Source organism: Aythya fuligula, chromosome 3 (assembly GCF_009819795.1).
Source record: "Aythya fuligula isolate bAytFul2 chromosome 3, bAytFul2.pri, whole genome shotgun sequence".
NCBI classification, from domain to species: domain Eukaryota; kingdom Metazoa; phylum Chordata; class Aves; order Anseriformes; family Anatidae; genus Aythya; species Aythya fuligula.
The window spans coordinates 19,646,795-19,674,272 of NC_045561.1; the positions used below are offsets into that span (position 1 = coordinate 19,646,795).

The following is a 27,478-nucleotide window of genomic DNA, read 5'->3' on the forward strand; positions in this document are numbered from 1 at the left end:
AGAAGCTGCCAATTACAACTCCATTTATCAAACACATTAGGAAGGTACTGGTCAAAGAGCACACCTTTTACATATACAGTGGCCCAATGCTGGGTTTCATGTGCCAGAAACACTGGCCCAAGCTGTGAACAGTAAAGCTAACCTAGCCTGTGGACTGAGATTACCCCTTACAATTTTCATCATTTAAAATCTGGGTTTGCATTTCAATTAGATTACAAGTGAAATCCATTTGGTCATGTCAATCTACAGACAACACAGCTTGATCATAAAAATCATCACAGAGCTAAGTACAATTGGCAATCTCAATAGCAGGCAAAGATGCTCTAAATTAGAAATGTGTGGGCGGGTTATGCATCTCTACTATCTCTCTTCAGTAATCCATCCTCTCAAGTTTTTTGTTTGTTTGTTTTTGTTATTCTTAAGGGAATATGCGAATATGGCCCTGGGCAGTCTGCTCTAGGTGGCCCTGCTTGGGCAGGAGTTGGACCAGATGACCTCTGGAAGTCCCTGCCAACCTCACAGAGTTTGCAATACTATGAAAAATATAAAAGAAAAACAGTCCAACTAAGGTATACTGAGAAATAAACAGCAGAAATTAGCAAGAAAAGCAGGAGTGGCAGTGAGTCCTCATAGAAAGGCTTTACAACCTACAGATGCTTAAGAGATCCCACTACCAGATCTGTGCTTTGTCTTTCAGGAGACAGAAAGCCCAAGATCACCAAAAGACTGGCACCATTAGTATCAAAATGGCTTTTCTTCCCTTCCTCTCTCAGGGATTTTTTGAACCTGGATCTTATAATTGAAAGCCAGTGGATTAAGCATAACACATCAAACCCCTGTTAACACCCAGCCTCCCGCAAGGCTGAATCCTAACAACTCTGTTTTCTGCCTACAGTATGTGCAAGCAAGTGGAACCACCACATGCACTGCATGCTAAAGGCCACAGCCTTTGTCTTCTCCAAGTTCTGTCTATTTCAGAGGCTAACATGCTGCAATTAGTCTAATTAATGTGAAACAATGAGCTGTGTTACCACTTATCAAATTGATTGTTCCCCTATCAAAACAAAACAGGCTGGCTTTTTGATGTAATTTCAAGAGATGATTTGAAATGTCATGTTGCTGCAAGCCAATTACCTTATGACTGGAGTCACGGTCAACAGAATACATAATTAGCACGAGTTTGGGAAGGCTGCTTACTGCTAGTATGCTAATTAACTGTCTTTTGTCATAAAACAAAAAGGTTGTAGCTAGGGTTGTAAAATAGGTCTTTTTTATTTACATTTCTTTGCGCTTATCAATGTGAGGCATGACAATGCAAAAGAATGGAAAATTTTAATTCCACCACTCCAAATTAATACTGAGCTGCAAGGTCAGGCATGGCCTTGGACTACCAGTACCACTCAACACTTCCACGCACAATGCTTGGGCTGCATAGTCTACCAGGAGCGCAGCAAAATTGGGCATTGAGTCAATCCCATACCAAAGAGCCACCATGTAGCTACCTAGAGCCAGCTGGTGGCCCTCGATCCTACAAGACGCTCCTTTCCAGAAAGAAGAGCACCTGCGATAGCTCAAGCGTGCTGAGCACCATCCTGCCAACCCCAAGCTGCCCCGCTATGCCTCTTCAAAACCTAAGGCTGAACTACAAACCAGTGATGTTCTTTCTTCTGCTTCAGTGTGGTGCTCAAAGAATGCTTAATGAGGGCGTGCGGGATAGTAAATGAGTCCTGCTTATAAGTAAAAAGCTTCATAACTCAGCTGCTGCCACCTCCTCTCCATCGCCTCATTTGTGTGATAAATCTTGTATTCTCCAGGCATTCGTTAAAGAGCTGATCCTGCAAGGCGCTGGGTGCCCTCTATACCTATAAGTTTCAGAGGAAGGCAAGGAACTCATTACTTTGCAGGATAAAGATCTACCAGAAAGAAACCAAACTTAAAAGCCACTTGTCAGCGGCTCCCGTTCTGCCCTCCCTCATCCCGGCACCGCTCCATGTGCTGCAGAAGAGGTACACGGGGGTTCAAAGGGCAGAAATTAGCCTGGTGAATCGACACTAATTCCCACCAATTTAAATTCTGTTTTTCTTTTTCCTGCCTATAATTCAGCATTTTAGCTAAGGTTTTGCTCGGCCTGAGTGACTCCTGAGAACAAGGTCTGGAATTGCAGGAAGTTTTAATGATTCTGTTTCACTAACAGTTGCTAACATACGAATCCTCCTATTTGTCATAAAAACAATTTGTTGCATGCATGTACATGCATGGTTTGAACCACTACAGAGATAATTCTCATGCTTCTTGATAGCCCTTAAAAGACAGAGACACATGTAAATCGCTCTCCTATAGAGAGGACAAATTAAGTGTTCAAAACCCAGTTAAAAAAGTTGTCAAGCTTGCCTTTCTGAAGACTTCGTTTAAATTCAAACCCAGTTTACCCCAGATTCACACTAAGAATCTAAAAGTTTAAAGCCCCAAAACAACACAGAGTAGATCACTTTTAAAGTCACCACTGCTATGAAATCAGTAGGTGTTCCTACACTATTTTTGATTTCTCTCTTCCCACCTGAGCTGAACTCAAGGTGTAATAAAATTAGGTATGCGTGCAGGAAGGCTGAATTTTTGTCTTAAATGATGAAACCTATAACGAACAGGAAAACACTCATTTCTTCTGGTGCTGTCATTTACTAGAATCAACATCATCCTTCCTGTCTTTATTCAGCAGAGAAAACAAAGCTAATCCCAATTTCTAAAGAGCTGGCTAATAAAGGAGTCAAGGGATCATTAGTCTAATTAACTCATTCCTGTTTTCAGTTTACATTTCATTATGCTATTACACTCTTTGAAATGTCAATTTTTAAATACTATAGAAAACTGTTTAACATATAGGCATGATATTCAACAAATCTAGGGACATATAGAACAGTTACTCAATTTTAGTAAAATAATAGTATCCGGTATACTATTAAGCATCTCCTAGCTAAAAGCCTTATTGTGAATCTCAATTATTGGTACGAAATTAATGAAACTATTTCAGTAACACTTGGTCATTTGCTTTACATTAGTGGTTTTGCTGTCTGGTTATTTGGTAATACTCAGATGTCCTTGCATCCACTTTTGGTAATTAGATCATTTGATTCTTAACAAAAATAATTCAGGATATCAAACTACAGCTATCTTTTTTTTTATTTTTTATTTTTTTTTTTTGTTCTTATTGGGTATCTTTCTACAGCTTAATCTAATGAGTCACTTACTGTACTTTAAGTCAATTCTTAAATTGATTTAATGAGTCATTTACTGTATTTTAGGTCAATTTTTAAATTAACATGACTTCTGCTAAATTGACGGTAACTTCTGTAACCAGCTCCTTGGAAATTATCAACAAGAGTTAACACTACAGGCTTGTACAGATATATCTTTATAAAACAACCAAGTTCCCTGTGTAGATAAGTATTATAGAATAAGCTGTGTGAACACAAAAGCAAACTGGAAAAGAGAAAGACTGCAGACACACAAACACATTTGCGCGTGTATAGTTCTTAGTATCTGATACGCACTGGCTGCATATTTACTGGTGAGCAAGTAGTTTTTGTTTAGTATTTAACCCAGTAAGTTACCAAACATACATAACAATACACGTGACTTGGACACGAGCATCTCTTGGGTTATTCACACGTTTAAAGTAGACCTATATCACAAAATGCTGGATCACAGCCTGAAACGTGGCAATGACTTGCCAATGTGCTTCTGTTTAGTGAAACACCTGCAGAAGTCTAGGAAAACCAGGGGAACTGAGGTGGGCACAACGGGCCCTGGTGTTGCCTTGGTTTTCCCTTTTCTGAATGTCCTTCTGTGAGATGCTCCTGTAGAAACCTACCTGCCTGTAGAAGGAAGACTATTTCCCCCTATATATTTGCATGGTTCATAGAAGAAACATGACTAAGATCACAGAATGGTTTGGGATGGAAGGGACCTTAAAGATCATTCCAGTTCCTTAAAGATCATCTCAGTAGCTGTCGGCATCCGGCTACGTGTGCCTGCATACACCCACGGCGTTCTCCCAGTGAAAACATCAGTTATTGTGACTCCTTTGTGTGTATTTTAAGGGATGCTAATGATTGCTTGTGCTGACTCCAACTTACAGGCAAAATGAAGACAGACACATTGAAATGGGGATGAAGCACGACAGCAGCTCTTACATAAATATGATCCAGTCATCAATTATATCTGCTGCAGCACAGGCCCAGTTATTAGTCATGCTGGATAATAAGAAAAGAGATCTGATCCTTACTTACAGGCGAGTCTTTTCTTGAGTGCCTGAGAATCACCAAACTGCTTTTTAATACTTTCTGGTGTGATCTGGCCTTTACCTGCAGCACAAAGCTTACTAGGTTAATACCCCAGTCAGCTACATTTCTGAAAACTGGTGTTTGGTCTCCTGACTGACCCAGACCCTGCCTTTGAGTGTGGTGTGGTCTCTACATTATCCTCGAATTGTGACCAGCTGCTAACAGAACAAAAAGTTTAGCCCTTCTGTGCTACAGCTACTACAGAAATGAAGAAAAAAGTGAGAGAATCCAAGCAAGCAAATCCCCTTAATAACCACTCTGCCCCATCCCCAGTATTTCAAGCCCTCACATCTAAAAATGTAGAGAGGAGCTGGGTATGCTCATTTGTGGTGGCATCTCTTCCTCTCCACTGGCCGAAGCAAACCATGCAGCTGTTCACAATCACTGTATTTGTGTAGTTGTCTTTGCATTTCAGGACAGAAGAGGATTCAAGCTTCAGACACTTTTTCTTTTTTTTTTTTTTTTAAAAAAACAACAAAAACAATGCATGAGAATATGACTTTGCATCAGAAATCTCTCAGATAGCGGTACTCATTATTACACCTCAAGAGAATGGGTGTATTAAAAGATATTCATTCATAATTAGAGTCTGGGGGGAAATTTGAACAGTGACAACCATATATTCCAGAACCTGTGCAGCTTGTTTCTGGATTATCAGTTGTGGGACCCCAGATCTGCAGGAAGCTGAGAGGACAGTGCCATGCTGCTATTTGTCATCAACAATAAAACACCTGAAGAAAACATATGCCTTTAAAGGAGCAAAGAAAGACCCTGAGTGCAATACCTAATTGTTTTTAATGGCTTAATAAGAATAAACTACATCTATTAATTAATGTACTTTGAGAAGCCTAATGAAAAACAACATTTCTATTTGTTAAATTAATACACATATCTTCAATATCAGATTTGCTTTAGAAGGACTGAATCCAGATAGTAACTGGAGTGAACAAGGCACCTGATAATGCTCCAACAACACGAGGTGAGCATTAGCTCTCATTAATTCATGTTCTTGGTGTTATTCGGCATCCTGGGCTAACCTGATGTGATGTAACAGGATGTGGCATGGCAGAATGCATCACAACGTGCTCAGCGTTGTAAAAGCAAACAAACCCTAAACAACTAAACTTCCTTTCAGACCCTGGCATGGAATCCAGCATTCCTCATCAGACACCGTCTTACTTTTATTATCAACGTGTTATACCTTGTGTTGGTTGTTGAATGAGTATTTTCTCTCATCTGTTTTCTAAACCAGCAAAATAGGTCAATGTATCTTCATTTATAAACAAAAGCACAGAATGCTGCTTAAAGCTTTGCCCTACTGAGGGTCTTTTCTTTCCCTCCTCTTGTCTTTATTTGATATTACACAAACCTAGCCTTGCCAGGGGGAAGTCTATGGCGATTAGGAAATACATGCCATTATTTTCATAAACCCTTTAAAAAAAAGAACTAATTGGACTTTAAATGAACCTGAAACATTAGAGCAAAAGCAAGCACAAAAGCAGGAGCTGTGGCACTGCATGCCCTGTCTAACAAGGTGTTGAGCACCAAAGCCCAAGGGACTCTTGGTGCTCTCACTGTGAAGATTAGACAAGAGCACTCGCGCAGGACACAGCAGGAATATGAAGGGACATGAAGTGAGCAATCCCAGCAGACAGACTGTTGAGATGTCAGTCAGGCACTCTGCCTCCACCACCTTTCACAGAGCTAAACATCTCTTTATGTCAGAACAAATTGGGCGATCCTCAAATCTTTTTTTCCTTCCCCTGACTTCAATGCGATGAGTGCAGGGAATGAGAGCGAGAGGAAGAGCGGGAGGGAGTGTGAGGAGACAGTTCAGTTCAGTTCACATGAAAGCACCGTGACATGCTACAAGGCTGAATACTGATATTGGCAACTCTTACAATCTTATCAGAGAGGCACTAGCAGCAGCAACCCGTGCAGTACAGACCTCCCCACTCTCCAATTACACCAGGCGACTTCTCCCTTCTCAAGCAACCCACAGTGTACTTTGAAAATAATCCCCTACATTTGATCAAAAGCCACAAACACAAGCACATTGGTTCCTTATTTTTGAGCGTATTTACTTTTGCAATCTTCCCTTGTTTCTTCTACCTTTCCTTGTTATTCCATCACGGAGTCCTAATGTTAACTGGCTTCTAGCACAGAGTTAAAATGGAGACTGTATCGTCCACAATCTTATTTTAATGACTTGGGTTTTCTTGCAAAAAATCTGTACAGGGTGTATGGTTCTTTCTCTCTCTCTCTTTTTTTTTTTTTTTTGGACCACAAAAAGTGTGCACAGAAGTTATTTTTGCAGCATAACAACAGTAAAGAAATCTTCCCACTGACATCTCTGAATGTTAGAGAAAATTCAGTACAATTATATAGAGGTATAATAACTGCACCGATTGACTATTTTTATTTTATTTAACTCAAGAAACATTGCCTTAAAATGATCAGACAATTTTCATTCTTAAAAAAATAAATAAAATAAAATAATAAAATAAAAAGAATCAAAAGAAAACAAAGCTTACCTAGGCAAGATGAAGCACTCAATGAAATCACTGGGACAGCTACCTTCAAGAGCAGCAAGATTAAGCTGCTAGTGTACCTTTAGATTAGAAAGGTGATGAATAATATTTCTTCTAAAACCAAGTATTTAACTAAGAAAAAAAAGAATAGCTTTGATTTTAAAAAATCAAAGTGAAAATTTGACAAGAAAATATAATTAATTGGTGACTGTCAGGCCTAGCTGTCTACTCTTTAGATAACAAGTTTATTGCAAGCATGATCATTTATATAAATTAAGTCACTTCTATTTTTTTAAAATATGGATAATATTTTTTGAAAGTTGTCTAATATGGGAAAATATTAATTCATTATAGTTAAGGAACAGATATATTACAATTTCAAGTTTCCATTTATAACATTCAGATTGGTAAATGTGTATATGGTTTGGACATTACCAGACCATTTACTGCCCATTACCGCCAAGAAAAGAAGCCCATACTAGAAGAAACTGTGCAGCATTTCTGGCATTTGTTAAAGGAAGAAAGCTTTATAGGAAAAAAGAATACCACTGATTTTTACAGGTGTTTAATAAAGATAAGCTGAAAAAAGGGTTCCTATTTTAAGCTTGGTGATAGCTAAAAATGCATTCAAATATGTTCAAAAGCAATCTGAAGTCTCCTAAAAATGGGTGTTTAAAAGTATTCAAGAAAACAGTAAAAATGCAAATAATATTTGTCACATTATTGTAGGATATGGGACAAAAATGCTCATAAATTCAAAGAACCCTGCTGAGGCAAACTGCATTTCATTTAAATATGACTTTATTTCAGAGTCATTAAAACAGAAATAATGTTTGTTGGTTGTATTGTAAAGGTTACTATGAGAAAACAGCAAAAGTTTGCCCATAGTAGAATGTGTGGTGTAAGGGACTGTGAGCATAACTACCTTAATTTTAGTTGTTATAACCCTGGCATAAGAAATAAAAAGACTTAATGTAATTGATAATTTGCTACTGTAGAAATACCACAGTAAAAATAATGAGGAAGCACCAGTAATTTCATGAATCTACATCCGACATTCCCTCCTTCATCCACATTATGAGACTGATAAAAAGAAAAATAACAAAAAGGGTGACAAAAGTAACTGCTGACTTCCCACTTAGAAATGTGCTCAGTGCTGAGAAAGAATAAAGTATACAGTGGCTCGTACTTACTACAACATAGATACAGCTGCTCTTGTCCTCCCGTTCCAATTTTTTTCCCACCTTTTTTTTTTCTTTTCTTTTTTTTCTGTCTGGAAAAATAAACTCACCTAATGGGGCCCTTAGGCTGTACAGAATACAGACTAATATTCTGGTTTTAATAAAAAACCTTAAATCACACAATTAGAAACATCTAAGCTTACTGAAAAGAGATGTTTTCTAGCTATAACAATGAAGAGCCTTCTTCAACTTGAGTTAAAAAGCTTTCATTTATGTAGACTGGCATAAGTGTGTCTATACTCACTTCTATAACAGTGAAATAATGCTAGAAGACCCCCCAAGCTCTGGAGTTGCCATTTTGAACCTAAAACTGTCCACTGCAGTCAAACAGCAGTATGAATTGATGGTTATTTGTACATGTAAATGAAGACTTAGATGTGCACGGAGACCTTGATTACACAGACATGGAGTCAGTGGCGTGACTACTGTGAGTAGTTTTTGAAGACGGAATCAAATTAAGCATCCCATTAAACATCTGATGTAGGTAAACGAGCTCCCAGGTCTTAAAATTTGATCCATCTTGTTTTCCTTCATCGACGGGATCCATTTGTATTTGTAAAACTCAGTCATGCACATACCTTACTCTTGCTTAATTCTGTCACTGTCTTTGAATGCATCCCGTACAGCACTTTTGTGCAGTTTAAATCCAGCTATGAAGACTTATTGCAGTTCTGACACCAGCGTTAACATAATTTGGCACCACACCCCACTCTGGAGCATGGACATACCTAGAGTGGAGCGTTGCAGCCTGTCCCGGTCTGGTGAGCCCACGTGCCTGGTGGCCTTCACCATGCCTGGTGGCCTTCACGGTACCATCAGTGGCGGTGTGCTACAGGGCTGACTGCAGGGATCTGGGCATGGTGGGTCTGCGTGTCACCCCAGTTAGCATGGATTCCCAGCAGCTGGGAATAATTCTGGGAGTAAGGGTGGGTAACCAGGAAGCCTGGACACCCCCTGGAGGTAAAGCCTGTGCCCTCGAAAGCCTAGCAGTGCTGGGGGCTGGGCAGCCCTCCTGAAGGGGGCTAGAAGATGAATGGTGCAATCATTTCCCTCTTACTCAAGAGACCAAAGTCCCTCAACAAAACCACTGTTGTTTCTACCAGATGTCTCTTTTTGGCCAGCAGGACAATCTGAACCATTTCCTGTCTCTCAGACAAAAGACGTGGCCCTTTCCTGAAGCTGCTGTGAACAGAGTTTGGAATAACACCCTCAGGCTTATGCTGAAGACCTCCACAACAGCCCAGATATATGTGGCACCAGTGGGAAGCACAGCCTTCTGGAATCTTCACGTGGCCTACACAAATCTGCATTCAAGTTATTTTCTTCGAGCCTGAAATTGATTTGTGATGTTCTCTCTGCAGACTCACAATTTACATAATTTGCCATTATTCTTGCATCACACACTACTCCACTTCGTGGGCTAAATTCTTCTCCATGGAAGCAGTGAGGCGTGGGCTTAACTTTAAGCACAAGAGGTCCTATGAGACTTCTGTGCTACTGCTCACATGCTGCACTTAAGCATATGCTGATTTACTTTGTTGTATGGTATCCTATACCTAACGTAGTTTTGCGCAGCTATTAATATTGGACACACAATATCTGCAAGAACTGGGCTTATTGTCTCTGCAGACTTGCGCTACTATACCAGCATCTCAAGACATCATTTTCATAACAAGGAGGAGATTTAATTTCTGCAGATTTGTGTAAAAAACAATTTGGAAACTTTGCAACAATGATATTGCTTCCCATAAATGTGAAATCAGTAAAAACATCATGAGGCAAACACAGCACACTTGCAATATCATTTTTTCTAGCTTAAGTACCAGCATTATTCAAAGACATTACACTGTTAAGTATCCAAATAATTCATTCATCTTAAGGATTGAAAGCATAATATTATTTTGTTAAATTAAGCTCTCTCTTTTTCAAATCCCTCTTTTCCACTTAAACTGAGGCAATAAAGGCATCTGAAAATGAGTCTGCGCATAAGGCTTTTATTTTCACTTTTCAGATTTTGCACCATTCCAGCTGGGGCATGCCCTTGCCTCGTTGCTGAGTACCAAAATGCTTACTTTTGCAATTCCCTGGTTCTGAACACAAAACGAACCTTGAGCTTTATCATCTCATTCCTACCTTCCATTGCTAGCAGGAGGGAGGAGGTTGGCAAGGGAAAGCGTCATTTGCCTTTAACTTACTGGCACCAATACAGTGTCTCCAGTTAAAAAGAAATGCTGATAACTGAAAGTGACTGTTTAAAATGATAGCAAAGATCAAAAGTTCTGACTACAGCAGGGTGTAGGGGGGTGGACAGCACAGTATTAAGCACACCATATTAATTGATGAACATCAGGACTTTGTGGTCATTTAACACTCCCTATAAATGTAGACTTGATAACAGTTATTGATCTCAGTTTTCCTGGAAGAGGATCCCTGGGCTCAGCAGTGAGCAGTTTTGCTTCTCTCAGTTCATAAATACAAGAATAGACCTATTGCTCAAATGCCATCCTAACTGCTGAAAATGAAGTAAAAGTGAAGCTTCAATGCAATGCCGAAGAAATACATGTATACCTCCACAGGGTTTTTTGAACAGGTATCCCAAGGTTTATATAGCCTCAAATTTTCTCATGGGAAATATAGAACTATCACAGCTGACCCTTGTTTCCACACAAAAATATTTTTTTTTAGTGAAAGCCTAGTCAAACCATAGAAGTAAGTATGTCACTGTTTTTATTTAAGATGCTTATTGCTCTTCCTTGTATTACCACGGAACTGGAACACTTCGGATCATTAGTGAATTCACCCAAGAGCCTACAAGGTGCAAGTACAAGCTTCTCTGTTGCACAGGCAAGAAGACACAGGAGGGAATAGGAAGTACGAGGCTACTGCATCCCCAGCACAACTCTGTCACAACAGGAAATAATGATGCTAAACTGGAAACAGCTATTGTCTCTCTCGTCGCTCAAAACTTTTCCTATGTTCTTGTTCTTTCAAGCTTTTTCTCCCTAAAACTATGCTATGCTATTGGCAGGTCAAATCAGAAACTGATTTCTAACTCATTCTGTGATACTGCCAGAAGCATCAGACATCATTGATAATATAGAACATCAATTAAACAGAAAATTAATCCTCTCTCTCACTCTTTCCATCTCCCCTTCCCCAAAATCAGGAGAAAATCTCTGCATCTTCTGACCCCTAGTTCAGATTAAACCTGGATGTCAACGAAAGGACCTAGAAGGAGGTGCACATCCCCTCCTACACAGCTTTAAGAGGAAGCTACGCAAGTAGATGAACTATTGAACTCAGTGCTCTGTCTTAAAAATACATTTCGTTGGGATCGTTAATGCACATATAAGTACCCAAAAGATGTAACAGAATTCTGAAAAATGAATTAAGGACATATTGCCATCAACTCCAACAAAATAATAAAAGTAGAGAGATTAAGAGGCAAGAATATCTTTCTGAATTGTAAAATAGGTTTATAGGTCTTCTAATAACAACTTTTACTCAAACCTTACATAAATAGGCTTATATGATACAAATATTATGTGGGCTATGTGGAAACTACAAGGTCCCTAATCATGTTTAGGGATTACTTGACAGAACAGAGACATTTCATTCCTATTGGACCTAGGGATTACAGCAAAGAAACATCTAATATTCCATTTTTTAATTTCATGCATTTTTTATTTACCTTTAATGATGCTGTATATATTCATCATCCTGAAATATTAAAACAGTATGAAAAAAGTAATAAATTGGTGGAAAATTTAGGGAATGGGAATGCAACAGCACGCAAATCATACACTATCAAGTGCTTGATACACATTTAAAATTACTGCCTAGTACAGCAAAGCCAAATTCCTGGCAGATTTCTGAAGCGCAAAGTCACAATAAGAAGATCAGCAGAACAGACTGAAATAATAGAATATTCATCCCCCTAATCCATATGCAATTCTTTAGGGCTTTTTTTTAACAATGCATATGAGGTCTGACTGTATTCAGGATTTAAATAAGTTGTCTCTCTCTCTCTCCCCCTCTCTCACACACACAGGCACACATACATACACACACACAGTATTTCTGTTAAAAAAAGAAAAAAAATGCATATACAGTTATCATTTCTGCTCTAGTGCACGCACATTGACAAGGTTAGCACATCTCCTCACACCTCAGATGAAACAATAGCATTTTAAGCAACAAAAGTGTTAAAAGAAATACATTTATTCATGCCATTGAAACCTCCTGCAACAGCTTTGTTGGAAGAAGGGGGCCTAGTTTGCCTGGGAAAGGGATTTATTTATTTATTTATTTTAACTCTTTCTTACTTCTTTCTAAATAATTACTGGTTAATTTAAAGCAATTTCACATTTAGTTATTGGCAATAAAATTTTGAAACCAGTATTAAATCTTTGAGATCGTGCACTTCTCTCTAGACAGATGTAATTTTAGATCTAGTATTGTGTAAAGGGACAGAGACCTAGAGACGAATAAATCATCAGTCAAAAGACAGATGCTGATGATAATAATGATACATGTAGAAAATATGTGTGAAGATGGACAATGGGGAGGTGTAGTATAAAACTTCCATTGCCATGCAGGAGCTCACCTTCAGTAGTGCAAAAGCCACAACGGAGTGTCACATGCTCCTCCAAACAGCACTATGAAGAGATTCATACCAAACTAAACTGATGTGCAAAGCTTGGGATCAAGCAAGTTTTGCACAAGTTTAACTCCTTGATCAGGCTTCAGGGCATCAACACCACTGACAGGTTAGGCATAAAACGAATGCACCCAAACGTGAGGTCTTTGTAACAGTAATACTGATGTGGAGTTGCTAAATAAAGGTGCCTCTCTGTGATAATTACAGTGGCCACATGCAGCAAGAGACTTCCTTGCCCACCATAACAGATCTTGTCACAGCTCTGCTAGGTAAAGGAGTGCCAGGCCAGGTGACAGCGCTTAGAAGCCAATCTGGTAAATGAGACCAAAGAGACACATCCTTCTGAAGCCCTGAATAATCAAATGTAGCTGCATGCTATTTGCACTAACAGGCCTCAAGAGAAATGGCCTGGGCTGGAGGCTGCTGCCCAACATTGCCCAGGACTTTGGGTTCATACGTGGTGAGGGGCACGCTGATTTAACTCCCTTCAAATTATGCTCATGTGATATTAGCCAAGCCATAATATTAATTGACATTGCTATTGAAATTGCAAGATTATTGTTTTAATTTGCTACAGATTAAATGAGCAACGTAAAAAGTATTTAATGAAAGATTTTCTTTTTGGTAAGGATCTACGCCCTTTGGTAAGAGCCTGCTGTGATTTATGCAGCCATGGTGCCAGAACCTACCCATATCATCATAAATGCCTTCTTAAAAGGATCTGTGCTTATTGTTATATACCTGTTAGCAATATGCACCTACTATCAATAGATTTGAGAAAAAAATCATGGCCATACTGAAATCAGCAGGAACACTCCAGCAATGGCAGGGCTAGAACATATCCATCCTCCTTATGTTGCTTTATAGGCACATAAGCAAAAGAACAAGCATTCTGAGAAAGGACTTGATCTGTATGGGTGAGTAGGGTGTTGGAGTTGTGGAAGGAAAAGAAGACAAAGCATAAAACTTCTGCTAGAAAATATAACGAGCAAACAGGCTCTGTTAATGAACATTGAACTTCGGAGAGAAAGACTGACAGACTCCCTGCAGAGCTGTGTTGGACCACATCTAAATCTGAAAGGTATAAGGAGTTGCTGCAAACATACCACATTTTAAAAGAAAGAGCAATTAAGTACAGGTACAAAGTATCACTTATTTTTTATTTTTATTTTTAAGGCTATAGAAGGAGGCAGAGATTTATTAAAAAGGAATAAAGGGCAGCCTCTGAAAATTAGGGTATACTTGAAATACACAAGCATTCTTCCTCCTGCAATCCTGTATTTACAGGATTAGTGAGTCTTTATTTCAGTGAAGTTAACTTCTGATTGTGACAGAAAGCTAGAAAAGAATAGGAAAGGCTTTGCCCAAATTTCCAAACTTTGTTCCAAGACAGAGGTACTAAAGCTTTTCTGCAAATGTTTGTTAACACTGTAAACACTTTTTAGTGTGAGGAAACAAAATATTTCTTGTTCACACTATTCAGGGAAATGGTTCAACCGTCTTCTTTGGAAAGGTTCTAAGCAAGCAACATGAGACATATATTTGGAATATGAAAGTTTAATCCTACTCATTAAAACACGACAAACTTATAATTAACTGAGAATGGAGTCAATAATGAGAACATCTTTCATTGTAATGATGTTGGTACTATCAGCTTGTAGTATGGGAATACGCAATGGAAAGTAAAACATAATATGGGAAATAACAAGTAATTTTTTAAAAGAAAATGGCCTGAAAGTTTTTACTTCAGTCCAATCTTTAAAACATAAATTTTAAATACTCACAAGTTACATTTTCCTGTCATCAGACAAGATAATACATTACATTGTTTTCCTGTGATGAGGAATAATTCAAGGTCTTACATTGCCTGATTAATCTCACAACCAATATTTAGAAAAGGTTTCTCTTTGAGCTAATCAAACTTGACAAAAGCAATCTTCCAACTATGCCACATTCACTGATTTGTAAGATACCTCAAACTTGTGTTTTATTAAATGCAGCTTAAATTAGCAACAGCTCTAAATCCACTTGCTTATAACACCCTCTGAATCTCACAATGTACATAAAAAGAAAACACATGCAGATCAAAATTATTAGGGCAAACTATTTTCTTCTTAATCAAAGATGCCTTTTTAGTTAGATGTCATCCAGCCACATCTCTATGACCATGTTATGTTGCACTTTTGGGGGGTTAGGTTCTGACAACATCCAGCTTCTGGAACTGAACTGCCTTGACCTTACAGAATAACTTCTGTCCAGGGGTTCTTCCAAATAAGGCTTATATTTATACATCCGAATATGTAAAAAAATATTTTTTTATACATATGAAAGAGGATTTGGCTTGCTGATTTTTGCTAACTTTCAACATAGAATTTTATGATGTTCCTAGGCTTTCGGTATCACAAAATTATCATTAGGCCAAGGGATATTTCTACAGAAGAGCACCGTCATCATGGGACAGCTGCTACCATGAGGACTACTAGCTGGAATGCACTACAACATGAACACAAAACACTATGGGAAGCATGGAAACACCTTCACAATCTTTTTTTAACATTGGTAGTTCCCTCTTTTTCTCTGAAAGGCCATACACATGTGAACAGGATTTTCCCATGGTTTGGGAACCTGTTCAAATTTAGTTGCACTACTCTCAGAACTGAAAGAGACTCTTGAATTAGCACAGCTGAGCAGGAAGACAGAAAATATGAGAGAAATATAGTATTAACTTGCTACTTAAAATACTCTAAAAGGAATTCAGGCTTTCAGCTTCTTCTTATGTCACATTTAAGTTCTGGATGAATCTCTTTCTGAGCTATTGACTTCCCTCTATTTCTTCATGGTTGCATGCGACAGAAAAATGTATTTAACACAGACAATGTGTGTTCAAATGATCTAATATAATACTTCATTAACAAAGACTCACATGTATCAGAAGTTGCTAGTGCAATTCTTTTTCAGACCTGAGGAAGGATAACCAAATATTGGGTAACACACTGGGAAGACTATCAGAGAGTTTCTCTATTTGTTTATATAAATGGGCCAATGCTTCAAAGCACTTCAGAGCACTTAACTAAAGCAAACAAGCACTTGAACTTTAAATATCTAGCAAGAGGAGCTATTGACAAGTATGACTTTACTTAGTAAATCCTAATATCTCTGCGAACTTTAATTCATACAGTCTCTTCACAAAGAGAAGCAGCAGACTATCTCAACTTCAGCTCCACTGCAAGGCACACAGTGAGAAGGGTGAGCAACTGCATATGCCCCTTTTATTTTATTTCTTTTTGTTAAACACAAACTGCCTTTTTTTTTTTCTTCCCCTATATGGGGACCCTGTGCCCACGGTAGTCTTTAGAAAGCTGTTTCTGATGTTAAATCAGAACATTATTCTCTCTCATTTGGCCTTCTCCATCTTAAGAACATTCTTTTCAACTCCTTGCTATCCACAGGCAACTAAGCATCGATCAGGGAACATCACAGTTACCAAACACTGCTCTATTAACTCCCAACAGGTGTTAGAAATGCAGTAGAAATACCTTCCTACACTCAGTAAAAACACTGAGCAAAAGCATTGCTTTGCTAAGCAGTCACGTAATGGGGTTAGTTTCACATGCACCTTTTTGGTCTTCATCTTGTAAAACACTCCCTAGCTACTGCAATGTATACAATTACAGTGGTCACTTCTTCATCAAGAAGAGTGTGATTGGATGCACATATACATTTCCGCTGAGAAATCAGCATCCAAAGAAATAATCTAAATTATTATTCTGTTGGACAGTATTTTTTTTTCCCTTTGCAACATTATGATTTCATGTAGGTCAAGTACCATGCAGCTTCATAACTGGACTTTCTGCCAAATCACGTTTGCAGCTGTACTCTGAGAAACGGTGAGGATTTACACATTCAGTGGCAATTTTCAGAAGGAGAATACCACCAATATATACCATGTCAGCTCAAGTACTAAGTTTGCACTGAGAACCATGAAGGCTGCACTTAAGCTTTTCCATCAAGCAGCCCATACGTCCCACTAGCAGAACTCCTGCCAATGTACGACTCATCCTGCAGGACTCTTTGCTTTTTATTTCTCTGAATTTGTTTTGCATACAGTCTGTGTAGCATAGCAGAAGAAAGGTAATGGAATAAACCTTTACTTTTCCTTTGTTGCTATATCTAAAGAGAAAGAAAATAAAATATTTTTAAATTGTATTCTGGAGTTTGAGAGCCACACTGGGATTTCATTTTGCTAATTTTAGGTTACACGTTTTCCTCAACACAAAGCATGTTTTGAAAAAGTTTACAGAATGATTTGTAAAAGTGTGTGCTGGGAGGAGTGAGGGTTGCTTGTGTGTGCACATTTGTACAAATGCGTGTAAATTTGGCTGTTAAAGATTTGCATGGGCCAGTCTGGTAATGAAGACTCTTCAAAATCCTATCTTTCCAGAAAACAAACAAACAAACAAACAACAAACAATCAAACATACAGAAGAGATGCAGTTAAGCATATGAACTACTCAGAGATTAGGCTTCAATCTAGGTACAGTTCCTGAAGGAAACAGTTTTGAAACTTCTTTGAAATACCCTTAAAGTTATAATTGGGTTTTAATACATAAAACAGCCAAGCAATTTAAATGTTTGGAAAAGAAAACAGGCTGTCCTAGAGTTTATGAAGTGATAAGCCTGTTTCTTATGATTAACTATGAATCCTGATTTCAAACATGACCGTCTACTAGCAAATGCTCTCCATAGCTGACACTGTAAGATCACGCAGTGTTTATCAAATGAATATTCCAGGGCCCAAATCTGATATTATCCCCCTGCTCTACCCTCCCCTCAAACCAGCTTGGTTTCTGCAGAAGTATTTTTGCTTTCTACTCTTAAACAAGAAGTGAAAGCAGAATTAAGGTTATTTTTGGGGTGCTCTGCTCATGATACATTTCAGTCTACTTCACAAAGAAAGTCAGATTTGGATATACAGAATGCATATCATGATGTTCCCACAAGAAACTGAAAATAAACAGAAAAATATAAGTGTTCAAGGATAATGTGGTGCTCTCTTATTTAAAGAATAATTATTAGTAGTGAAAGACCAATGAAATAGAGCCAGGACAGCATAAAGTGTGTTTCTGGGTATCAATATCCCAAATAATATACCATTTCAAAGCAGTGATAAAAACAAGACTATGTCAAAAGAATATGGAATTCAGTTTTCAATACGCTGTAAGTAATGTGATCTAATTTAGAAAGCCCTCCAAATTCCCATGGTTTTGGTAAAAATGAATTAAAGGGTGAAATTAAAGAACAAAAGAAAAATTTAGACAAAATGAACTGAGAAAGAAGAGACAAAAGCAGTGAAAAGAAACAGATACAGGGAAAGTACTGGTCTACTTTATTCTAATAATAGAGTCACCAGAGTATCTGCATGCACTAACACCTAATTTGAGCATCCTGAATTCTGATCCTGATTTCCAGAGATGGCAACTACATATTAAAAAAAAAAAAAAAACACCTTAAATTGCTCATTACTAGAAATAGATTGATTTGCATGAGAAAGGTATAGAGTTAGATTCCCATTTCATTTACGAACATTAAGATCATAGACTGAAATCTCTAAATAAGTCCTAACCCCCAGGTTAACACTTTCTGCTTGGAGGCAGCAACATCATTGCCCCCGGGAACTGGGCTGCATGGAGCAGGCCCAGCAAAAACTGATCAAGGGCTTTGGAGATGAGCATGGGACCCTGCAACTCTGTTCTGTGTTCAAAGACAAGCCAACAGGGAATCATCAGAATGGGAAAAGTCATCACCAGTGAGAGGCTGGAACGTACTTGGGTCGGTCTGAGCACCTGACAACACAAGTCAGTCTTGCAAGCAGCTCAACGGTCAGCAAGTAAGGACCATGCAGTGAAAGCACAAGGATCAACATCCAAAGCTGCAGGCATGCTCTACTTTTCTATTTCTTGTTGGCTTTCTCCCCTTCAGCAAAACTTGCTGGCAGGGGTGGTCAGCTGCTTTGCTTCTTCTTATGTATGTCAATTTAGAGTGACCAAAGAAAAGCGAGTTTATCCTAGAAACCAGGTAGGAGTAGTCCAGCATGGTGTACGCTGGGGACAAAACATGCTGACTGCAGAATAACAGCCGTCATTTTCAACTCTGTTATGTTTTGCAAGGTTAGGAGGTGGTTTTTTTTGTTGTTGTTGTTGTTGTTGTTTTTGTTGTTGTTGTTGTTTTGGGGGGGGGGGGAGAAGGGGGAGAATCAGGGGAAATGGACGCTAAATTTAATATAAGCAAATCACCAAGATATTAGAAAAGCAGAAGCTAATTTACCTGCTTCTTTAGAGAATAGCTCAAGGATCTAAGTTATTGTTTTCCCATACTTCCAGCTCAACTCTAAATATTACATTGTCAGAATCATCATCCCCTGAACGCTACATGTGAAAATTCCTAATTAAGCATTTTTGTGCTTTAATACTTTCTCTAGGCACAGTTGCCCAAATAGTTAAGAACCACCTCAATGATCGTCAGACCTATGCTGAAATTTGGCATCTCCCTTTGTTTTGCAGTGGAGAGTTTGTTTTACCCCAGATAGTGGCTTGTGAGCTTTGAGGACAGTCAGCCACTAGGATCTTTCTCATCTGCAAGTACCTAGCACGTTTCCTTGTTTTAACATACTGCACAGTTACAGCAGCCAAAATGCATTTATTTAACATCAACAACTAAAACCCCGCATCCGACCACCCTGGACTCTTGGAAAGTTCAAGAGCAGGACCCACATTTGACACGTCAGCTTGCAGCAGCAGCTCACACTTCATCCCTCTGAAGCGATACGCTTCGAGAGGCAAACCACAGGCTCCTGGCTGCGCTCTCCCACCACCCCAGAGGCTCCTGCCAGCATGTTCCACCAGACAAGTGCACAGGAGAGGGCACGAATCCCCTTCATCAACTCACCATCCTTTTCTAGTCACATTCACTACGCATTGCATTAGAAAATCGTAACGGTGTTAAAATATTTTGGCAGGATTTGTTATGGCCAGATCACTCACTTCCTTTGGGACACACAAAGCCTCCTCTGGCAATGAAACAGCCAAAATGTCAGCAAATCCTATAGAACAAAAAAGGGTCCGTCAATGTAAAGCCTAAATGAATCTCTATTAAAAACAGAAATCAAACAAACAAAAATATGCATTAAAAAAAACATGAGCATAAAAAGAAACAGCAGAGAAATATTCACTTTTGATTAACATTTTCTTTTTCCACCCTCCAGAAACTTTTTTAGCAGCATTACAATGTATTCATCACAAGGTGCTATTAGAGCACAAGCTCACTCCGAGTGTTACCAATTCGCGGACAGATTAGAGGGCACATTAATAACATAGTTAATATGAAGTGTTTAGAGCCTTTACGTCTGTGACAAATACGACTCAGCCAAATTTCCTGACCATTGAGGCCACGGAGGAACAATTTGGTAGATTTCATCAACAGCTCTAATTATGTTCCTGTCAAGTCGAGAACAAAGTAATCCATAACTGGGGGGCTGCTCAGAGACAGTGGCACACAAGAGTAATTTATGCCCAAGACACAGGGCCCTTGCTGTAGTTAGTGAGCACAGTGCCTGACTAACAAGTGGGTTCAAAAAGGAATTTATTAGGAAAAACACAGCCCACGGGCTGCGAGTAGCTTGTCAGGTGCAGGCTTATGAGGTGTTACAAGGCAAAGTCTACAGGCAAGCCTCGTCTATGAGACTTCCCACACCCATACTCGTCCCTGCCTCTTTGGGTTTAAAAAGCGGGTTTTCAAGCTCAAAGCATTGCTTAACAGGGAAGTGGGACCTGAGGACTGGTGAGTACATGGCCATGACTCCGTGCTTCAGAAAATCTGTTCAGTCGTCGGGACACGGGTAGCACCGTGAAGCAGAGCGGATGCCCTTTCGCGATCCTATAAATAATGCGCTAATGAAACACCCAAAGGGATTATTAGTAGCAGTAGCCTAAAATGCCACCATACACGATACGTTTCCTACCACAGCCCAACTATAAAACAGACTGGGGAGTGGTGCAAATAGGAGAGAAGCCGTCAGTTAATTTTGAGTCATTTTCCACCATGGTCTATATTGGGATGCAACCTCTGTGCTTTCAAGCAGGATAATTTCATATGTGACACTCTTGATGCATTTCACAAAAAGTCTCTTTCAGTTGGGACAGGCTACTTTTATAAGTAGTAAGATGTTAGAGAAAACAGCGTTATGCATTGCAAATGTAATTAAGAACAGTATCTATAAACCTTTGGAAAAAATAGCAATAGGAAAAGTTATACTTAAAACATTCTCATGTGACAAAAACCAAATACAGGATGGATTTTAAAGCAACTTTCTGAAGTTAGCTGTGAGCATACACTCTTGTCAGCAGTCTCAGGTTTTTATTTAAGAAGACAAAAAAACACAGAACTTAAAAAAAATAATAAAAAGTAATTTTACATCCCTTTCTTTGATACTGAAGAACCAAGCTTATAAAACCAGTACCAGCAGCCAGAAGGGACTGAAGCCCAGGTGAGGGGAGCACTCAAACAAGGCCCACTTTGAAGACTGACCTGCATGTGGGCCTGGGAAGGTTGCTTTCTTTTTCCTAAGTTCCCCACTGGTAAAGTAGGCACCAGCATGTGTAGGGAAGGACACTTGTCCCCACATGCCGTATCTTACCGACGTATTTTTGAATTGGCTTCACTAAACTACCTCATAAACAGTGGCACAGAGTGAACACAGGATGCGGCTGGGGAGCACTACACAAAACCCCTCAACCTCTTCTTTCATGCTTTGCAAAGGAGTCTTATTCAAATTTGCTTGAATACATCTGAACTGGTAACTTCTCTGCTCTTAGGTTTAGGGAATTCCCCTGCACCTCCTGAGCTGGATGGTATTCGTCTCTTAGGGAGGAAGCACTTCACAGAATTACGTTTACTCACACCTTACAACACTTTGCATCCAAGGATAAACAAAAAAACAAACAAACAACACTTCACAAACATCGATGGCTTCAACTTCACAGCGAGGTAAAGCAAAAAGGGAAGGACACAATGTTATTCTGCAGATGCAAGAAGAGAAAACTCTAGTAAATCACCCAGAGGGTAACCCAGGAGCCGAGCAATGCTGGACTTCATAATTCCCCGGCTCGTGATTCAGTCACAAGACACGCTTCCTCTCCTGGTGAAATGTCATGCTGCCTCATGCCTCTGCTACAGAACACATTTTAACCAAGTGTAGCAAAAGCATGATGATCCCATTAAGTATCTAACATCTAATACCTTGTGAAAACTAATTTAGTGCTTTATCAAATCTCTAGTTTGTATGTAGAGCATAAACTGGCTACATTTGCTAATAGGGCAGATTGACCCATCCCATATATTATCAAAACACATCAAAGTCTGCTGGAGGACATAGCCTTAGCTACTTATTATCCTCTGCATTAACTCTCTCACCAGCTACTCCACCAATACGTTTCCCTGCAACACATCTGTCACGATTTTGCTGAGAAATCAGCAATTCTGAGCAGTGCAGTGGTCAGAGACAGATAACAGGACTAAACCCATTGTGGCCACTCGACTTCCCAAACTCCCGTTAACTGGCACAAACAGAAACCTGCCGCTCCAGCCTTGCACAACAGCACTCCACTGCCGGGCCCCTGAGATTCGCCCTCTTACTTAGATTTGTATTTTTAGAGCTTTCGTCATTCACATGATTTCTTCAAGATTTATTACATACAAGAGAGAAACAAAGCTACATGCCAGCAGCTTCAAATTTATAAGATGATTTTTTTTTTTTTTTTAAAGCAGAAAAAGGGTATCTTACACAAGAGAACATGTGGCTTAGTAATCAGGAAAGAAAGTGCCAGAATATTACTAATAATAATGTTAGCAATATTAGATCAAATGAGAACATCTTTTGTTGGCTCGGATGCTGTGCAGTCATATTCCTGCCTGTAATATATTTAGGGTATTATTTGTGACACTGTGTAATGCATTGTAAATTTTGAAGCCACACTTCTTAATGGCTGGGAACTAACATAAATGGCAAAGATACTTATTTATTTATTTAATTATAATTGCTACTATTCTCTGTTCGGTAGTATTTGCCTTTATCTGGAAATGCTGAGCCATTGTACATGTACTATCTAGCTACCTGAATTACCAATTATTGCCATAACCCAGAAGGTAATACTAGAATATTCCTGAAGAAAGCCAAAACATACTCTCCCTTGTAAAAGAAACCAAATCTACTCCACTGAGAAAATTCGTCTTTCACTTTTCATAAGTGACTGTATATAGTTCTAAGATATAAGCACATCCCTAGTCACTGAAATTGACAAAACATTGAATTCTATAGTTTCAATCATTTTCTTTTTCTATAGACAGTTTGTCAAGCTGTTGTTTTTTTTTTTCTTTCTTTCTTTTCCCTAATAAATTCTAGCCCTCCATATCTTTAAACCCTAGTATAAACAAGTAAAAGGTATTTTGCCATGCATGAGGGCTGTTATTAGAAGTTTTCTTGGTGATTTCAGAGCCCATTAATGATGAGCTCATTTCTCATCTAGAGAATATTAAAACCTGCTTAGAGTCCAGCTGTGGTTTAGCATCACCAACCCAAGCGGGCCAATACAGAGTCTCCCGCTGGGTAAAACTTCTAACAGGTGAACTTCTGGCTGGGGGAATACATCAAACAGAAAACAAAGAAGTGGCCAGTGAGTTAAAATATAACAATTCTCTTACTGAATTTAACTGCAAATCTTTGGAGCTTTATCCCCCCACCTTCCTTCCCTCCCCTCTTTTTTTTTTTTTTTTTTAATTCTGTTTTTATTTTGAAATCACAGGAACTACGCAGCCTAGCAAGACTGTAATCACTCAGCAGGAACCTGGCACAAGGACAATACAGCCACCAGCCAGGCAGCAGGAAAATGAAGGAAATCTCTCTCTCCCTCCCCCTATGTTGCTTAAAAGGGGCCCGGCGTGAATGAATCTTCCCGGTAGCCACCAACAATTTCTTATTCCTTCCGAGCAATCATCAATTTCAGCATCAAGTGGTTTAGTGGATCCACAACTGGTAGTGGCAGCCGAGTAAGCCCAGCATGCAAACGTTTTGGCTAATTTAAAACCCTTGTGCTGCCGAATCAAACATGACAAGACAACAGTAAAAAGAGAGGCTATTATCCCAAATGAGAGTCGGCGGATGGCTGAAATTGGCTTGAGTGGCAGAGACAAAAGAGGTGGAAGGAGCAGGGACAACCAGGCATGATAATACCAGATACAGCACTCGCTTTTTTCCCCCACCCCCTGTGCATCCACACATATCACTACAAGGAGGAAAAAAGGCAACATTTCCAAGTTCCACAGACAGAAAAAAAAAATCACATAAAAGGATACAAAATAAATTAGTAGCTGGTAAAACATTTGCCCCATGGGGATGGAGAAACTTAACTTACAAGAGACGTTGCCCCTGCGATAGAAAAGCTAGTGCTCTGAACAGTAAAACTGTCATTTCCTACCTGAATTAGTGTCCTGCTGCCCAAAGTTCATTACCATGAGTTGAGGATCGGAAGCACTGATTTAGGACAGAGTAACCTTAAAACGAGAATAACCTGTGGTGCAGATACCAGTGAAGGGCTGCTACCTGCAGAGAGCTCACCAAGTGCCCAGATCTCAGAGAGCTGCTAGGGGAGGGAAAGTGGAGGGCAGAGGAATTAATTTTGCAAGGCATTTGGGAGGCCACGAGCAGACTGATGATGTTCAGAGCCGTGAACCCTGGTGATGGCTTGCAGCTCACAGAATGACGACCTGTGGGATCACTGGAGAGCAAGCAAGTTGTCTTTTGCAAGATTAACAATTTAAAAGTGCTGAAATTAATTTTGTTTAATAGCTGTGGGTGCAGACTCCTTACAAAGTAGGTTGCAAGGTCAGCAAGCCTCCTAAAGACTTTTAAAATGCAGCTTTTTATAGGGACAGTAGATTTAGGGTGGCTTAGGGCTTAAAGATCTAAAAAGCAAAAGAAGTGCAAAAGGTCATTTCCTACCACTTCCAAATCTTGGATGAAGACACATTCTCTATTTCACTTCTCACTCTGCAACATGCACTTACTGGTGCATTCAAAGCTACTTGAAGCAGCATGGGCTTCTTAAGCAGACAAGGTGAAAAAGACAGTAAAATCAAATAAGAGAACCAGACTAACGAGAATGTAGCAGCCTCCTCAGAGTCACACTGGAACGTGTCTACCTGTGTTGCAGAGTTGAGGGAAGGAAATTAAAAAAGGAGAGTAAGAGACTAGGAGGAGAAAGGCAAGGGCAGGGAGAGTGCTCACCATCCCGGAGCAGTTCGCCTGTGATTCACATTGCTTCCTTACGTGAGGCCATTACTCTGTAAAATACTGTAATTTTACAGAGTGTGTGAAGGAGCAGCTGGGCTTAATGCTGAAACCCAGATCAGCCACTTAAGACACACACTTGCTCGACTTCACACCCTAATACCTGTGAGCTATTGCAACGTATCAGAATAGACTGACCATAGCTCCATTATAGGACACTTTTCATCCTACCCTTTTATAATAGCATCCAACAAATGGCATAGGTAGAATTCATAGTGAGCGTAGGTTTGGGAAACAGAAACAGTGCCTCTTCTCTGCACCACTGTATAGGAGGGTCTACAGTCAACATCGCCTGAAGAAATCCTGAAGAAATTTGCGCGCACACACACACACCATACAAAAAAACAACTGCCCAATTTGGTATTTATACATATCCACCTGGGGTTCCTCACGGAACCAAGAAACCACATGAGAATCTGATCACAACAGATACAGCACACAGGTTCATTTCAACGTGCTCACTTCTCTTAAATCCTTTCCCCCCCACAGCGTGAGGGAAGCATTGGGTTCACACTGCGAAGGACAAAGCCATTCAGTGGAGGTGCACGCTTCTGACACACAGCACATCATGGGATCACGGGACTGGCAAGTTTCATCTGCTCCTCTGCCAGATCCAGGCAAGCAGAATCGCCTTCAGTGTTCGGGGCAGCCAGTATCAGACAAATGCGCTGTCCTGCATAATGACACTGAGTTGCTACGGCTCTGCAGGCGGAGGGGGCCATTTCCCTGGCAATGAGGTAACTGCCGGTCATTAGAGAGAACAGAATTAATTCAGCCGCAAGCTCATCTCTGACGGTGGCCGAAGCAAGTGCACCAGCCATTTTTCTCTGCCGGTTCCTCAGGGATTTAGAACAAAGAAAGGGGCCCCTGAGAAACACTCAAGACACCACAGGAAAATCATTTTAGATGCATATTAATACTGCCACTGAATGCTGTGTGTTTTCAAGCTGACACATGCTGTCATATGTAGTATTTGTTCCCTTTTTAGTCTCAAAGTTGAATTCATATCCTCACACAGCACTTCAAGAAAACCCCAGTTCACAGTTCAGCAAGGCACTGCTTAAAAGGCAAGCCTGATACAGGTCCTTAGGGCACCTCATCCATCCTGCACTTGGATGGCATTCTCCACCAAGGGACCCCATTAGGAAGGAAGGGCAAACTGAAATCCTAACCCAAAGCAGCCTGAAACAGCACCAGCATACTGGTATAGCAGCGATGGATGAGACTCCATTTGTCTTCAAAGCATGGGAAGCCAATATATCTGCTTCACTGCAAACTCAACTTTACTTTCCAACCTTGTAGTGTACTTAAAGCAAAAACGTAGATCAGCTTTCTGTCTGGGGATAAAGCAGCAGAGAAGTGTCACCCAAGGCTCCAATTAAACAGATGGGAAGTGACGCACTTGCAGTGCAACTCTATGCAGCAAAACACCCCAAGATACCGTGTCTGTGTTACAGATCAATTGCCCAGGAAGGCAGAGCCACAGCCTGCAGCTTTCCTCTCCCCTCCATGTAGCAGAGAAACTCAGAAGCATCTTGTGCTGGTATAAAGTGTGCTGGAAAATGCAGCTGCTGTAGGAACACTATCAATGCTGGAGATATCCCAGATCCTACTCTACCTCAAGAAGGTTAGGCCCTTGCAAGCAGGAAGAAACTTTATGTTTGTTCTATGGCCAAAGTAATTACAGGCTTACCTACAGTACTTCATATTTCTCCTTTCATAAAAGAGCTTTGTGTTGTTGTTGAATGAACTGAGTATGAGGCTAGTGTTTATCTGGAAGTCTCTGAGATAAGTTTCAATCTGATCGAAGGAGCTACAACTTCACTCCCTTCAGGAAAGGTGATTCCTTTTATACCAGGTCTGCATATGGCCAAGTGAGCTTCCTTCAACATCGTTTTCTAAAATATTTAAGCTTAGATAGGTGTAATTCCCTCATGAATGATATGTAGGTATACATTTTGGGGTATACTACATTGCATGTTAGTTCACTGAATATAGTACTGAAACATGAACTCACATTCTTCATCTGCGGATGCAGTTTCAAGGAGAATAGTCCAAATCTCATTGAAATACTTTCAAGGAGAGGTTCAAATACTGTAACGTGAAAAAAGGTCTGGTAGAGAAGAGATATTTTTTTGAAAGCTTGTCACCTGTTTATAGGAATCTCTAGCCAGGGCTCTTATTTATTTTTCATCAGCATCTACTGTTGCAGATGAGATCTTCCTATGCCAGGAACCACACAGGTTCAAAGAGAGAAGACCACCATGACCAATACACAGTACAATTTACAGAGACTAGCCAGGCAG

The 27,478-nt window shown here is 39.7% G+C and overlaps 1 protein-coding gene across 4 annotated transcripts in view; it reads right to left on the minus strand.

Moving 5' to 3' along the window:
* Positions 1 to 27,478, minus strand: part of ESRRG (estrogen related receptor gamma) — a 381,509-nt gene that overhangs the window by 210,623 nt on the left and 143,408 nt on the right. Inside the window, exon 2 of one of the 4 annotated variants that reach the window (XM_032184233.1) lies at positions 19,813 to 19,871. The exons of 2 other annotated variants lie outside the window; for them this stretch is intronic. Coding sequence is in view for 1 of the 2 variants with exons in the window: in XM_032184228.1 (XP_032040119.1) it covers positions 19,718 to 19,752 (35 nt within the window). In the remaining variant the exon portion in view is untranslated. Of the gene's footprint in view, positions 1 to 19,717; positions 19,872 to 27,478 lie in introns of those variants that run through there. One more of the 4 variants, XM_032184228.1, reaches the window with a different exon arrangement.